The 17,098-nt window shown below is 38.1% G+C and overlaps 1 protein-coding gene across 3 annotated transcripts in view; it reads left to right on the plus strand.

Annotated features, from left to right (window-relative positions):
• The window catches only part of TAF1B (TATA-box binding protein associated factor, RNA polymerase I subunit B), a 59,508-nt gene that overhangs the window by 26,416 nt on the left and 15,994 nt on the right, over window positions 1-17,098 (plus strand). For 2 of the 3 annotated variants that reach the window (XM_060117132.1, XM_060117133.1), the window contains 2 exons: window positions 1,482-1,581; window positions 14,279-14,426. In XM_060117132.1, coding sequence (XP_059973115.1) covers window positions 1,482-1,581; window positions 14,279-14,426 — 248 coding nt within the window. Of the gene's footprint in view, window positions 1-1,481; window positions 1,582-5,151; window positions 5,239-14,278; window positions 14,427-17,098 lie in introns of those variants that run through there. The other variant, XM_060117134.1, reaches the window with a different exon arrangement.

A 17,098-nucleotide genomic window follows, 5' to 3' on the forward strand; every position in this document is an offset into this window, starting at 1 on the left:
CGGCCGGATGGAGGTCTCTGTAAGCCAAGTTAGGAGTTTGGATTTTTTTTTTTTTTTTTTGGAGGTATAGTCCATATACAATACAACTCACCCTTTTAAAGTGTACAAGTCAGTGGTTTTCAGTATATTCACAAGGTTGTGCAACCATCACCTCTATTTCCAGGATATATTCATCACTCCAAAAGGAAACCCCATTCCCACTGGGAGTCTGGCTTTAAGTGTGATAGTAAAGCCCCTGGAAGATTTTAGCAGGAGACACATAATCTGATTAATGTTTTCAAGATCACTCGGGCACCTGTGAGGAAAGTGGATTCTAGGCAGGCACAGGTGGAAGCAGGGAGACCAGGTGATCTTTTCTATACTTAAAGCAAGAGGGTAGTGGCTTGGGTGAGGGTGGTGGTAATAGAAATGGAACGAGGTGAAGGGGTTCAGGATATGTTTTACAGGCAGACACAACTTTCCTCTAATGCAGTGCTTCTTAAATTACCTGTAATGAAGAGCCAATTTGTTAAATTTCCAGTCTGTCACAGATTGAAACTTTTGAAAAGTATAATATTATAAGTAGAGACTGTTTCCAGGGGATGTGCCTGGAGTAGTGGTTTGTTGGTTAGGAGGGGTATATGGGATGCTGTTAGTCTGTGCCCATCCTTCTTTCTCTATTCTTCTCTACTTTATTTTTCTTCTTACTGTTTTTTCCTATCTGACATACTATAAATTTCACTTATTTGTTTTGTCATCTTTCTCTTTTCACTAGAATGTAAACTCCATGGGAACAAGAATATTTTACTGTTTTGTTCACTGCTGTATCCCCCAGCCTAGAATAGTGTTGGGTATATAGTACTCAATAAATTGCTGTTGAACGAATGAATGAATTGTAAATAAGTATGTATGAGTGTTTGTTTATATATATGTGCTAATTTCTTCAAACTCAATAATTTACTCAAAATATTTGATCAGCTCCTATGTACCAGACATTGAGATGGAGTGGTGAACAAATGTTCCTTTGTTTAATGGTTCTTCCAGTGACAGGCACCTACCGTGCACTGTCATAGGTACTGGAGACCGAATGGTGGGCAAGGAGGTATTCAAACAAGGAAAACAGGGATCAAGGAAGATCTCGCTGAATAAGTGATTTAAGAGATGAGTAGGAGCTAATCATGTGAGAGGAGCTAGGCATAGGAGGAAGGAATGCCATGTCTGCAAGCCTGGTGGTAAATTGACAAATAAGATAAACACACTTTTTAGAAATATTTTGTCTATTGGGGCAGAAACTTACGAGATTATTAATCAACTAAATGTTTTCTCCACACAAGGGTACAGAGAATAATAGATATTTTCAGATTAATTATCCTTACATATATGTAGGATATACAGTATACTCAACTGATTCTTACCTTGTCTTTGAAATACATTTTTACCTCTTTTGTTTACTTTGCCAAATCAGTACATATCTTTTATTGGAACTCTTTTTAAAAATATAGATTCGTTGAAGAGGAACATATTCCTTATATAAATGCTTTTCAGCATTTTCCAGAAGAGATGAAATTATATGGGCGTGACAAAGGAATCTTTGCTATAGAGGTATGTTATTTTCTTTTTACTTTGTAGTCACTTATAAGACACAAGAGTAATTTGGTGATTTATATTCCTCTCCTGACTTATTTGGTGTTGGAGTTTTAAAAATGTCATCTAGTTTTTGTTCTATTGAAATATGGACATTAGTCATAATTTAATGAAGAGTAGAATTATTATTTTTTGTTTTCCTTATGTGGCTACATCTAATCCTTTAGGTTACGCAATCCTCAAAATACAGCTATAATGTTAGGTGTGTGCATTGCAAATAGGTGTATTGTTGAGACTAAAAGTTTTATATAGAGACCTTTAGGTAATTCCAAATTTAAAAAACAGTATTTTTTGTTGTTATTTGCACACTATGTTGCTTTGGAGAGAAGAGATGAAAGTTATTATGTTGTTTCAAGAGGCATATATTTTATTTATTTATTTATTTTGTTTGTTTTTAAATTTTTGGCTGCGTCAGGTCTTAGTTGTGGCACGTAGGATCTTCATTGAGGCATGCAGGATCTTTCACTGCAGCGTGCAGTCTTCTCTCTAATTGTGGTGTGTGGGTTTTCTCTCTCTAGTTGTGGCGCAGGCTCCAGGGTGTGTGGGCTCTGTAGTTTGCGGCACGTGGGCTCTCTAGTTGAGGTGCATGAGCTCAGTAGTTGCAGCACATGGGTTTAGTTTCCCCGCAGCATGTGGGATCTTAGTTCACTGAACAGGGATCAGACCCGCATCCCCTGCATTGGAAGGTGGATTCTTTACCACTGGTCCACCAGGGAAGTCCCTCAGGAGGCACTATCTTAAGTCCTTTGCTTGTGTTAGTCTTCTTTTAGATCTCTTTTCAGATGTCTCCAATGGCAGCGCTTCTGTCCTTTTAATTATGAGTCTTTATCACTATTTATAGTACTCAAAGGTTATTTTCCCTGTGCTCTTCATCAGAAGGTTTTCAGTGTACTAAATATATATTAAATATTATCCTCCATTTACCCACTTAAGGAATTATTTTCATAGGCTTTCCTAACCTTCACTACCTTCACATTGTTTTCAGTTTAATTCAGGAGACATTTATGATCCTTACTAAACCCCTGCATGAGTATGGTTCACCATCTTCCCAATTTTACATGTGAGTAAACACCTCAGACAGGTAGAATGATTTGCCAAGGTCATGCAGGTGGTAGTCTCAGACTTGGAACTACAGTGCTTTAGGCCTTTTACTCATTGTATGGTCTTTTGTTCTGTTTTTCTACCATCTTACTATTATTTGTGCCATCTAGTCTTAATTTCTTGTTTCTTCTTTTACTGCTTTTTTTGAATTAAGATTTTTTTATGATTCCATTTTATCTCTACTATTGATTTATTAACCATACCTCTATTTTTTTAAGAGATTGTTCTAGAGTTTATAAAATTCATCTTTAACGTACCACAGTCTGCCTCAATAATATACCAGTACATCTATAGTGTAAGACCCTTACAAGAATATATATATTTCCACTTCCCTCCTCCTGTCCCTTAGTGTTAAACATTTTATCTTTACCTGTTAGATATTCCACAATGCGTCGGAATTATTTTTGCTTTAAAAAGTTGTTTATCTTTTTAAGAAATTAAAATGAGAAGAACTACTTCATATTTACCCACATTTTGCCATTTCTGGCACTCTTCCTGTCTAAAAATGTCCTGTAACATTTCTTATAGTACAGATATGTTGGCAGTGAATTCTTCTGGCATTTTTTGGTCTAAAAATGACTTTGTTTTGCCTTCATTTTTGAAAAAACATTTTCACTAGTATAGAATTCTGGGTTTGTACTTTTCCTTCAGCACTTTAAAAATGTTTCTTTCTACAGGACTGTCTGATTTCTCTTCTCTTCCTTTCTCTTCCCTTCCCTTCCTTTCTCTTCCTTCCTTCTCTCCTTCCTTCCTTCCAACTACATGTTAGACCACAGCTCACTAAGGCTTCTGTTCTTTTTCTTTTCCTCAGTGTGTTTTGTTTTGGATAGTTTCTACGATGATATCTTCAGATTCACTGATCTTTACTTCTTGAATGTCTTAATTCGCTGTTAAACCCATCTAGTAATTTTTTCATTTCAGATTCTCTATTTTTCATTTCTAGAAGTTCCATTTTAGTCTTATCTTTTTCGTTTCCTTCATTATGTTTATGTTTTCTTTTACATCCTCCAGTTTATTGACAATATTTACAGTAGTTGCTTTAAGGTTATCGTCTATTAATTCTGTTATCTCTGTTATTTCTGGGTCTGTTTCTGTTGATTGATTTATCTCCTGATTATGTGCCATATTTTCCTGCTTTGCATTCCTGGTAATTTTGATTGGATGCAGACAGTGTGAATTTTGTGTTGCTGAATACTGGATTTTTGTTCTGGTGTATGATTAGGTAACTTAGATATCAGTTTGATCATTTAGAAGCTTGTTTTTTTAATGGCTGTTCCAGAGCCTATATTGTGAGACTAAGGAAGCCCCGCTACTAAGGCATGTCACTTTGGAAGACTCTACCCAGAGCCCCCAGTATTATGAAGTCTTTCCACTCCAGCTGGTGCCTTATGCAAACTCTGAGAATTGTTTGGATTCATTGGAAAAATCCAATGATTTTTTTTTCTCCCCTGGCCTCGGGTTTTTTCTCACACATGCACAGATTGGTACTCAGCCAAAGACTTGAGAGGACCCCTTTGCAGACCTCCAGAGTTCTCTCTCTGCAGTTTTATCCTCATTGGTACTCTGCCTGCAAATTATAGCCACCTCAGCTTCCAGGAACTCTAATCTCTCTCTGCTTAACTCAGCAAGACCACTGGGCCCTGTTTCACTCCCTGCTCCCTGCAGTACAGCTTGGAGACTGCCTCCAGGCAGTAATCTGGGGCCATTTGTTTCTCTTCTCTCAGCGATTGTATAGTCCTGTGCTTCCTGTTATCCGATGCCTAAAACTGTTGTTTCATATATTTTTTCCAGTTCTGTGTTTATCATGGGAAGTCAATTCCCGTAGTAGTTTCCCATAGTAGTTAATCCTTTAAGGGCAGAAACAGAATTGTTCTAAATACTCATTTTTAGACATTTAGAAATAGAGTCAATATTCAGATGCTTTTTAGCTGAGTGTTATGAAATACTTGCCTAGTAATAATCTCTTGTTGACTATTTTTAAATTAATCTTGAGTTGAGGGGACAGAGGTATGTAAAATAGGGGAGTGGTTTCTTGTAGAGATTTTGATAGAAAGTGTAAGCATAAAAATATATGAGATTATGTCTTGGTAACAGTAACTATTGCACTTTACCTTTTTCACTTGTATCTTAGAGAGCTTTTTTTTCAATAAACTTTTTATTTTGGAATAATTTTAGATTTATAGAAAAGCTGCAAAAATAAAAATATATCCTTTACCCAGATTCAACTCTTGTTAATATTTTATTTTATCCTTTGTGCTGTTCTTCCCTATCTATGTATCTATCTATGTATCTATCTATGTAATTCTATTTCTGAATCATTGAGGGTAAGTTACATTTATCATGGCCCATCATCCCTAAATATTTTCTAAGAGTAGGGATATTCTCTTATATAACTGCAATTTACTTATTAACTTTTTATTTTTCTAGGAGCTGCACAGTATAGATATGCCACAATTTACCTGACTAGTTTTCTATTGATGGAGTTTTGTGTTTGGGGATTCAAGGCTAAAGAAGGCAGCTAGGTAATGAAAAAACAAAACAACAAACCTGAAAACAATCTGAATGTCTATCCAGGAAAACGGATAAAATGTGACATAATCAGACATGGTATATTAAACAACTATGAAAATGAATCAACTACAGCCACAAGCAACAGGAATGACTCTAAGAAACATTCTGTTGAGTGTAAAAGGCAAGACTTAGGAAGCTACATACAGTATGATATCATTTTTGTTAAGCTCACAGAAGAAGTTAAGCTAAATATATTTATATAAATATATTTATGTGCATGATAAAACTTTAAAAAAAATAAGTTTATGGTAAGCAAAATTCAGGATACTAGTTACCTCTGGAGGGGGAGGCACAGAGGGAGGACTAGAGAAGGAGCACACTGGCAGGTGTGACAGTCGGGTTTGTTTGTACGTTTCTTGCATCCCTAACTACTCTCTGAGAGTAGGATCATGTGTAATGCTTCTATGTTGTCATACATAAGACCTAATATATAATAACTGTGTGTACATGGTAAGAGCTCTGTGTTTATTGGTTCAGTGATTTGAAATAGCTGAAAAACAGAATTCGTTTAAACACTTTATTTAGAGAAGATTTCAAATAGATTTGTTGGGGATTTTTTTTCCACCTAAGTAGTAAACATCCAGGCTGCTTCTTTTGTATTTATTATATAATATACCCAGAGGCTATTAAATAGTGGCATTTGATTGAAAAAATTAAAAAGCATTCCACTGATATTTTAGTGGTAAATGTGTAAGGGATATAACTTCTGCTTATAAGCAAGGACATTTAAAAAACGGAGTTATGGGTGTGTCAGTATCACTCATGAAAACCAGTGTGTGAGATAAATAATCTTTACCAGTTATTTGTACTGTTCACCAATATACTGAAACCAATAGTAAATTACTCTAGTCAGAAAATGTATGTTTTTTTTTTTTTTTTTTTTTTTTTTTTTTTGCTGTACGCGGGCCTCTCACTGCTGTGGCCTCTCCCGTTGCGGAGCACAGGCTCCGGACACACAGGCTCCGCGGCCATGGCTCGCGGGCCCAGCCGCTCCGCGGCATGTGGGATCTTCCGGGATCGGGGCACGAACCCGTGTCCCCTGCATCGGCAGGCAGACTCTCAACCACTGCGCCACCAGGGAAGCCCAGAAAATGTATGTTTGAGGCTACATTGATGATACTTGTTTTAGGAGAATCATGCCTCATGTTTTCTAAGTGAAACCAGTGATTTCATGTGAATTATCTGTGATTTAGTTTGATCCCTTGCCAATACCCACCCCTAGTACCCAGCATGCTCAGCCCAGTTCTCCCCCTACCTCTGCTTCCCAAGAGGAGGAATGAGAACCAAGTTTTATACTCATCTAAGGAAAACTGAATAATGACAAAGGTTAGCCTGCTACAAAAATAATCACGTAACCCTGCCAAAATCAAATCAAAATTATTTGGGGATTGTCTACTCTTTTGGATAACAGCTTTTAAGCTGCTTTAGTACAGATATGTGAAACTTGAACATAAGTATTCCACAGTCAGCAGAATATTTGGAGGACAGGCACATCTTAAGAAGGAGGACTCAGGTTTTTCCCAGCTCTGATCCTGGGGCCAAAACAAATAACTGCCTCCTGTTCAGTTGGTCATCAGTTCATAAATTCGTATTTATTCATAAGGTTTATCTTGGTCTGTGCAAGTCGACAGCATGTTTCTGAAATGACCTCATCCCCAGGACCAAGACTGTATTTCACATAAAATAATGTATTCACCACAAACTTCCAGAAGATTAGACTTTGAATATAAAAAAGTATTTTTTGCTACTGCTGATAGATTTACAGCCATTAAGATAATTCTAGCAGACTAAAAATGCGAATTGAACTGTTTTGTGAATCATAATGCATGTGGAATTCATTTTATCCTTCCTCCGTGAATAATATATTACAGTGCTTTGTCATTTCTTCTGACATTTTTATTCCTTGTTAATTTTCCTTTGCAATAGGAAGTCTTGTTTTAAGTTTGGGTTAACAGGTGCATGTAGCATTAGCTTTTTCTCAGCTGAATCTTTGCTTCAAAACAACACTAAGAATAAGGGTGAGGCACTGGACTTTTTTTTTTTTTAACAGCAAAGCAGGAAGTTCACCTCTGACAGGGTATTGTAATCAGGTTTATCACAAGAGCCTGCTGTTGTGTAACAGAAACTCTAGCTTGTCCTTACCTGTCTTAAGGCATTGCTTCATGAGGGAAAATAAACTCACTAGAATATTTGTGAAATTCAATAAAATGCTTTCCCAAGCACTCCATTTTTAATGCATGCTAGAACAATTTATTATAGCCTTGTGGTCTTTTAAAAAACATATCAGCCTTGTGATTTCTTAGTATTATAATTAAATAAATCTATAGCACTCTAGAAGCCCTATGTGTCATATTTACTATACCTTGTAGACACATCCTCAGCCATGTCTAGTAGTAGTCCATATTCCCTTCCTCCCCTCCCCCACTTTTTCAAGAAAAATGGAGAAGTTTTGGGATGTCTTCAAATGACTGTTTACTTAATTGACAGGCAGCTTTTCTTCATTGTATGCTTTGCCTTTGCTTACAAAAGCGCATTCACTATTCCATAGTATGTTGAAACTTTTAAGTGGAAACAGCTTTTCATTAACAAAGGCAGCATTTTCTTTCCTCCTTCTATGTCTTAGCTTTCTCTACTAAGTCTTGGCTTCTTCAGCAGCTGTACCTCCACCAGAAATGAAAAAGGGTGCAATTGTTCTCGGAGATGGTGATGAAGATAATGCCAGTGGGGTTTTGTGTGTGTGGGCTGCTGGGGACTGTTTTTCTTCTGTGTTTGGTTTGGTTTTGGTTTTGTTATTCCAGAAAGTTGAGCACACCTTAAAAACAAATCAAAGGGAAGGGGGATAAAAGCTTTAAAGACCCTTAAACCTTGATCCTGTGTGAACTGTTTCTTTCCATTAAATTGTTCTGTTAATTAAGTGGGCCCCTCTGTCCCACTAACAACAAATCTGACAAAACTCACTTTAAAACATAGGGTAATGGAATACAGAGTACAGAGTATTGATGTGGTTTGTTTCTTCTGACAAGCGGGCCATAAGAGTTTGAGTCTTCCTGCCATCACCCTGACTTAAGAGCAAAGTTCAGGAGAGGAGACAGGTGTGCAAATTAAGTTTTAGTATTTCCAACCATCTTTTTCTGAGTTGTGATTCCCAACTCCTGGTAGGTAGCTGTTTCATTTTCCGTATTTATTTAATTTATTTTTTAAAATAAATTTATTTATTTATTTAATTCATTTATTTAGCTGTGTTGGGTCTTGGTTGCTGCATGCGGGCTTTCTCTAGTTGCGGAGAGCGGGGGCTACTCTTTGTTGCAGTGAGCGGGCTCAGTAGTTGTGGCTCCTGGGCTCTAGAGCACAGGCTCAGTAGTTGTGGCACATGGGTTTAGTTGCTCCGTGACATGTGGGACCTTCCCGGACCAGGGCTCGAACCCATGTCCCCTGCATTGACAGGAGGATTCTGAGCCGCTGCACCACGAGGGAGGTCCGTGTTTCAATTTAAAGATAACCTCCTCCTCCTTTTTCTGGCTCCGCCTCTTCTGCTGCTTTATTTTTGAGTCAAGTTTCTGAAGTGTGGTGCTGATTTGAAGCATCAGTTACTTCTAGCAAAAATCTTTCAGGTCATCTGGTAGAAGACACTAAAAATCTATTCTTTTTCAGGGATACCATCTCCATATGGAGTACCAAATAGTCAAATTGCTGCTTGAACCAAGGTTGGACCTAGACACACTTATCTCTGTTACAGGTAGAATTTATTCTGCCGATGGCTTAATACACAGTAGGGATACTTCTGTCTTTTCAGCCTTGAATTTCTTTATTTTTATGTATTTTAAAACCCACAGACCAATTTCTTAACAGTTAATATGTAACATACATGTTATTCCACCATGGTCCTTGACAGTAATTCTACATCCTCTCAAGAATTAGTCATTTCATCATCCCTCACTAGACTCAGCAAGAAGTAATAAAGAGGAAACTGGAAATTCATTCCAAAGTACATCTCCAGTATTTTGAATGTTGATCAACAGCATCCTCTCTGAATGAGTAAAAAGAAAAGATGTAATGCTGGTTCAGCCAGACCCACTGCGTGGCACTTTGCCATGATGATTCAGTTTGCCTTGGAGCAATCTTACACCCTTTGTGAAACTAGGGCCCGTTGGTTGAAGGAAGAAAAAGACTCCTCCAGAGCTGTCAGTCACTCTTTCAGCCTCTCCAAATGACTGTCTTGTTGGATCAAGTTTTGATAACACTCTGAGTCTTCAAACTCTAGATTTTTTCACCATCTTGCTCTGTAGGCCGTGTGTAGCTCTTGGGATTGTTTGTGCAAGCTTTGTTAGAGTAATAATCTAACAGGTTTGAAATCGACCTGAGGGAAATTAAGGCGAGTGTAAAGATAACAGGTGTTCTCAGTTTCCCTCACTCCCACTCCCTCCCAGAATTACTACTGCCAGGCAGCATGAATAGAAAGCAGCTGATGTGTTCTTTTGTTCCTGGCTTCCCACAACGTCTTAACCATCACTGGAATTCGTGGGTGTGCTTCTCTTATCAAGCTTGTGAAGTAAAACCATCTGAGGGTCCCTTCCAGGCTACAAGAAAAATGAGGTTGAGAGCCACTTCATTTTATTTTATTTTATTTTATTTTTCGCACAAGAATATTGTGAAGAGCTTGTTTAAACTACAGACTCTTAGTCCTAGTGTTAGGGATGGATTTATTAAGTCTGGTGTGGGATCTAGGAATATTTTATGCAAGCATCTTGCAAGTGGTACTGATAGTAATGGTGCTTTGAGCAGTACAGACTAGTTTTCTTATCTCTGCCTCTGTCATTCTTTTGTTATTACATCTTATTCTACAAAAAATTTGAGGTAAAAAGTAGACTAATTAGGGCTTCCTTGGTGGCGCAGTGGTTGAGAGTCCGCCTGCCGATGCAGGGGACACGGGTTTGTACCCTGGTCCGGGAAGATCCCACATGCCGTGGACCGGCTAGGCCCGTGAGCCGTGGCTGCTGAGCCTGCGCATCCGGAGCCTGTGCTCTGCAACGGGAGAGGCCACAACAGTGAGAGGCCCGCGTACCGCAAAAAAAAAAAAAAAAAGACTAATTAACAGATTACCAAAGACCAGTATAAAACAAAGTGCTATTATACCTTAACTAAATATGCAAAGTTTTAAACAGGATTCTGGTAGTCCTCTTATTCTACTTAATAAATCAGAGATTCCCCATGCCAAACGAAAATACAAAGACCCAGCAGCTTCTATGAGACCCTTTCCTTGGGTGTGTTCTGTACATGCATGCATTTTCTAAAAGTCAAAGTAAGACTATTCTAACGCAGTCATTAAATGTTCACTGTAATTATTATATATCCATGTTTTGCAATCTTGTCAAAATTAGAGCCTGATTCACCTCTCCAGTCTAAGGACAATGGGACAGAAAGAAAAATGTGACACTGTGATCATATTCTCTAAAACAATGCTGTGTAACAGTACTCCCAGCCTTCTGCCCAAGGTTGGATACTTTGCTGAGCTAGTGGTTCAAGAGTGGCCTGCCTTGGTTGGAATAGGAGCAGATGTCTAGGGAGGTTAGTCCATAGCCAGCCCTGTAGGGACAATTGGGCCACCACTTCAAGTGGTGTTGGAGGCGGAAGGGAGCGGATGTTATTGTGGATGTTTTATACATATATTAAGTATTTTTAGCTTACCAGATTCCTTTTCATTAATGACCTTGCAATTACTTGTCATGAATTTATCATCCATTAAATTGGTTTTTGGAGATGGTTATTTTTCAAAGGGGAACATTCACTGCTCTAGTGTTTGTTTTGTTTGCAGATAAAAGTACTTAATTTCATCTCCTACCTTCATTATTTGAAAGGATTAGGGTTGCCATAAATCTTGTCAGTAATGTTAATTGTTTTAACTTGAAAAGATGCTTCAGATTTTGTGCAAAATGCAGCAGATGTCTAAATAAGTTAATTTTATAAAGAAAAAAGCTTTTGCCAAAAGTCACTGAGAATATATGTTTTCCTTTTTTCTCTTTTAATTTCACAGATTAGAATACAATTAATAGTATTTTAGTGTACAAGTAGAATTACTGTATCTCAACATTTAAAAAAAAGACTTGAAAGGCCACATTGCTATTTTGGACTGACAGAAATTTACTTTGTATTCTCCAGCTACAGATTAATCATATGTTAATAATATAGCTAATTGAAAGCCTTTTTTTTCCTCATAAAACTTGAGTTTAGACATTGAAATAGTGGTATCAAAATAAATACAATACAAAAAAGGTTGTAACCTCAGGCAAAGTAAAATCAGGCATAGTTAACGCTTTGATTGTTTTCTATAAGCATACTCTTTTTAAAAAATATTTATTTATTTATTGGCTGCATCGGGTCTTAGTTGTGGCATGCGGGATCTTTTGTTGCAGTGCACAGGCTCATTAGTTGCGGCGTGCGGGCTCTCTAGTTGTGGCACGTGGACGTAGTTGCTCTGCAGCGTGCTGGATCTTAGTTCCCAGACTAGGGATCGAACCAGCTTCCCCTGCATTGCAAGATGGATTCTTAACCACTGAACCACCAGGGAAGTCCCTATAAGCATACTCTTGTACCATTATAAAGCATTTCCTTGTGCTTTATAATTGCATATGAGCTGAATGTACCAAAGAAACATTTAACAGAGAAATACTCATTCCTTCAGTTGGCTTCCAAACACCTTCACACATTTAGAAAATGGGCAAGACATGACATAATGGTATTATTGGCACAAATTGTTGGGAAACAGATTTTTGCTTAGAATAAGGAAGAACTTTTTAATGATTAAACCCGTTAAAAATGGAATAGACTACCTTCAGGGAAGGTATTGAGTTCCCATCACTGGAGATTTATAAGAAGGGCTAGACATATACCTGCTGGGGATTTTGTAAAGTTAGACCATATACTTTCAAAGGTCTTTCCAACTCTGAATTTGCCAGTTAGATTATTTCTCCTACAAGGCGATGTATGAAGTGATTCTGTTACACAAAATAGTTTATTGAACTGATATTATCTTTCTCTCTTACCACTTTTTTTTTTTTAACTAGGCATACCTACAGAAAAGTGAACATATCACACATGTACCCAACCTGATGAATTTTCATAACCTGAACCAGCCCGGAGATCAGGAAACAACCTTAGCACCCTAGGAGCTCCACCCTTATGCTCACTTGCAGTCATTACCTCCACGACTCCAAGAGTAATCAATCACTCTCCTGACTTCTAACCGTATGGACTAGAAGTTCGGTGCTGAGTTGCTAAGTTTTGTACTTTACATACATGGAGTCATTCTCTTTTGCATCTGGCTTCTTTTAACATTATGTTTTGAAGATTCATTCATACTGTTGCATGTAGAGCATTCATTTGTTTGCTGTATAATGTTCCACTGTGAGACTGTATCAAAATTTACTAGATAGTTATTCTTGTACTTACTCTATTGCTGATGGCATTTGGGTAGTTTCTAGCTTGGGACTTTCACAAATAGTGTTATGAATATTCTAGTGCATGTCTTTTCATGGACTGCATGCACATTTCTGTTGGGTATATGTAGCTAGAGCTGCTTTGCTGTAGAATATGTCCACACTCAACTTTAACAGATACTGCCAAACAGGTTTCAGAATGTTTGTATTTAGGCCTAGTTTTAATGGGGTCCTGCCGTATCAGAAATGTTAGTTTTTCTGAAATCCCATAAGCCTTAAAAAAAAAATCTTGCTTGTAGTACTCGATAACTTTCTATCTTATTCTATAGTTATTTTTGTACCCTGATCCCTTTTCTAGAGTATAAACTCCTTGAAGAGATCACTTTATTCATCTTTATATTTCCCAAAGTATCTTGCATAGAATAGACTCTAAATTTAATATTTTTATGTGAGTGGATGAGTAAATGAGGAAAAATTACATGTAGTATTAATAAGAAGAATGTTTGGAAATTGCAGAAATATAAGTAGCATACCCAATAAACTACAAGGGTGATCTTAAAGTGAAGAGAATTAATTTATTAATATTAGCTCATAGATTTTCCTGAATTCTATAAGACACTCTTATAGGCTCTTAATGTGGGAAAATAGAAGATTGAATTGCACATTTTTATCTATTAGACTTAAACCCTGGTGTCATCTCTCGCATAGAAGCATGTGAATATTATGTAACACTGAGCTAAATCTGTTAGCTGTGAATTTGAAGATTGGTGAGAGGGTGCCGGTGAAGGAGGGTGAGAGGGAAGTCGTGCTTTGGAGTGATTATGACGACATTGTAACTCCAGTTGGGTTGTAGCTGTATACCAGATTCTTCCATGATTGGCAAGAAGTAATGATTTCACTATACCATGGGTAAGGCCAGTAAGAGTTTTATGAGCCAGATAGATTTTAATTTACCACTATTACTGTTTAAAACTGCTTGGTGAGGAAATTTGGGATTTATGGGCGTTTCCCCTTAGTGCTTTTCTCTACATTCCAAATTTTATTCAATGAATACATATTACTTTTATGTTGTTTTTTACTTAAAAAACTTTTTTTAATTTATTTTATTTTTTGGCTGCGTTGGGTCATTGTTGCTGCGCATGGGCTTTCTCTAGTTGTGAGCGAGGGCTACTCTTCGTTGCGGTACATGGGCTTCTTATTACGGTGGCTTCTCTTGTTGCAGAGCATGGGCTCCAGGCACACGGACTCAGTAGCTGTGGCACTCGGGCTCAGTAGTTGTGGCTTACAGGCTCTAGAGCTCAGGCTCAGTCGTTGTGGCTCGCAGGCTCTAGAGCGCAGGCTCAGTCATTGTGGCGCACAGGCTTAGTTGCTCCGCGGCATGTGGGATCTTCCCAGACCAGGGCTCGAACCCATGTCCCCTTCATTGGCAGGCAGCTTCTTAACTACTGTGCCACCAGGGAAGTCCCCATATTACTTTTAAAATCAGAAAGTAGTTTTTAAAATAATTTGTGTTGCAAAAATTGCTACCTTGACTATCTTTTTCATTCCAGTCTTGGCCTAACTATGAAGATATCTATAAAAAAATAATTGAAGTTGCCATATTTTTAGATTTGCCACGTTTTCCAGACATAACTGAAGACTGCTATCTTCATCCAAACATCTTGTGTATGAAATACTTGATGGAAGTCAATCTCCCTGGTAAGTGAGTGATGTATATAATGAGCAAGCTTTGACTTACTAAATTATTATGAACAATATATTGCATCTTCTCAAATCAGAGACTATTAGAGTCACCTGACGGGGTCCATAGTAACATGAAGCTTAATTTTAAAATCCTTTCTTAAAATATTTTGGACCATTTAAAATGGGTAAAAGGACACTTCAGAAATAATGAATTCTATTTTGGTGTGAGGGATAAGTTTGAGAGAATATGTTCGGTTTTTACAGTAAGTTTGCTGAATACAAGTAAAGTAACACATGTTTCAGTATGAGTTATTAATTACCTAGGCACCCACTCCCCCCAGAAAAGCAGCACTTCTTCATTTGCATGAAGCATGATTATTACATAAAGAATTCTAATTTTAAAAATCCCAGGGGCTTCCCTGGTGGCGCAGTGGTTGAGAATCTGCCTGCCAATGCAGGGGACACGGGTTCGAGCCCTGGTCTGGGAAAATCCCACATGCCGCGGAGCAACTAGGCCCGTGAGCCACAACTGCTGAGCCTGCGCGTCTGGAGTCTGTGCTCCGCAACAAGAGAGGCCGCGATAGTGAGAGGCCCGCGCACCGCGATGAAGAGTGGCCCCCACTTGCCACAACTAGAGAAAGCCCTCGCACAGAAACGAAGACCCAACACAGCAAAAATTAATTAATTAATTAATTAATTAATTAAAAAAAAATCCCAGAAGTTAATCTATGGTAACATTTTTGTTGTTTGCTAATATATTGCTATTTCCAGTCCCTAAAAGAAATTGAGTTCCAAGTCTGGTAGGATGAAACACAGAATGTGAAGACAGCCTTACTAGCTGTTGTTCACATTATACCAAGACACAGGTAACCCGAATGGAATCTGCCGATGGAATCCATTCCTGAATTTCTTGCTAAACTAGAAATGTGAGAAATTCAGGATTTCTGTTCTTAACAGAAAATACAAACATGGTGTGACTATATTATTGCTTAAGCAATATAAAAAATGTGATTGAATGTATTTTTAATAGGGGAGGAAAATACATATGTTATATGAAAAAAGCAATATGTAAAACTGTATGTATGGTATAATTTTAACTATAAACATAAACATAAATTGGCATAACATATATATGCAAATGTAAATATTAAGTCTGTACTTTTAAATTTTTTTTTGAAAAGGAAAAAAGTAATTTAAACTTTTCAAATATGTCTTTTTTTTTTTTTTTTTTTTTTTTTTTTCCCAGTACGCGGGCCTCTCACTGCTGTGGCCTCTCCCGTTGCGGAGCACAGGCTCCGGACGCGTAGGCTCAGTGGCCATGGCTCACGGGCCCAGCCGCTCCACAGCATGTGGGATCTTCCCGGACCGGGGCACGAACCCGTGCCCCCTGCATCGGCAGGCGGACTCTCAACCACTGCGCCACCAGGGAAGCCCCAAATACATCATTTATTAAGCTAAGGAATGTACGTCTCTGGTTAAGATTTCAGAAGTCACCAGCTATTTGATTAAGATTCCAGAATTTGGGGACTTCCCTGGTGGTGCAGTGGTTAAGAATCCACTTGCCAATGCAGGGGACACAGGTTCTATCCCTGGTCCGGGAAGATCCCACATGCCGCGGAGCAACTGGGCCCTTGCTCCACAACTACTGAGCCTGTGCTCTAGAGCCCGTGCGCCACAACTACTGAGCCCGCATGCCACAACTACTGAGCCCGCGTGCCTAGAGCCCGTGCTCCACAACAGAGAAGCCACCGCCATGAGGAGCCTGCGCACTGCCACAAAGAGTAACCCCCGCTCACCGCAACTAGAGAAATGCCGTGCGCAGCAAGGAAGACCCAACGTAGCAGCCAAAAATAAATACGTTAATTAATTTTTTTAAAAAAGATTCCAGAATTTGTAAAGTCTGATTTCTGCGCTTTGGCATGTTACATAGATCCGATCATTGTTTTGGATTTTGGTTTTTCCATTTACTTTTTTGATGGTTCTTTCAAACTATGGAAAGCTCCTGTGTTCTCTTATATACTCCAAACTCCTGAGCTTATAATGGGAATGCTAAGATATGGAAGGAATACAAGGAATTGCCAACACGTAACTGACACGGGTTGGGTTATGGAAAGTGTGTCGCTCACGTAGTTGCTGTTGGACAGAGATGAGGGTGGCCGTATTTTCTGACCAGTGTGTGTGATTTAACACTATTTCTTAGCTAACTCTTCCTGGGAGTAACCAGTAGAACTAAAACCCTTGTAATAGGCAGAGAGACACTACCAGCATCTGACGTGATTAAGTGCCGTTTTGGAGACTGTGTTACAAAGGACCAGGATAGAGAAAGGTTACTTCTCACCGACTGTTCAGTAGAAATAATTTGAGACATAGAAAAAAAAGTGACACACCACTGTTGTTGACCTGCTGATGTATACTGAAAAATTAGAAATACACATCCAACAGGAAGGTAATGGTGAAGTAAACAATGTTACGCATATTCAGTGGAACATTATGCAGCTTTTAAAACCATGTTTGTGAAGAGTATATAAAACATGGCAAATGTTTGTTATCATAAAAAAGGAAATGGGCCAAATTATAAAATTATATATAAGCATAGCTACATAAAATGAAAATATTCATTGAAATATTAGAAATAAATATACCAAAACATTGAAGTGCCATTTCTAAGCTATGGCAATGCCTTCTTT

The sequence above is a fragment of the Mesoplodon densirostris genome, chromosome 14, assembly GCF_025265405.1.
Source record: "Mesoplodon densirostris isolate mMesDen1 chromosome 14, mMesDen1 primary haplotype, whole genome shotgun sequence".
NCBI classification, from domain to species: Eukaryota; Metazoa; Chordata; class Mammalia; order Artiodactyla; family Ziphiidae; genus Mesoplodon; species Mesoplodon densirostris.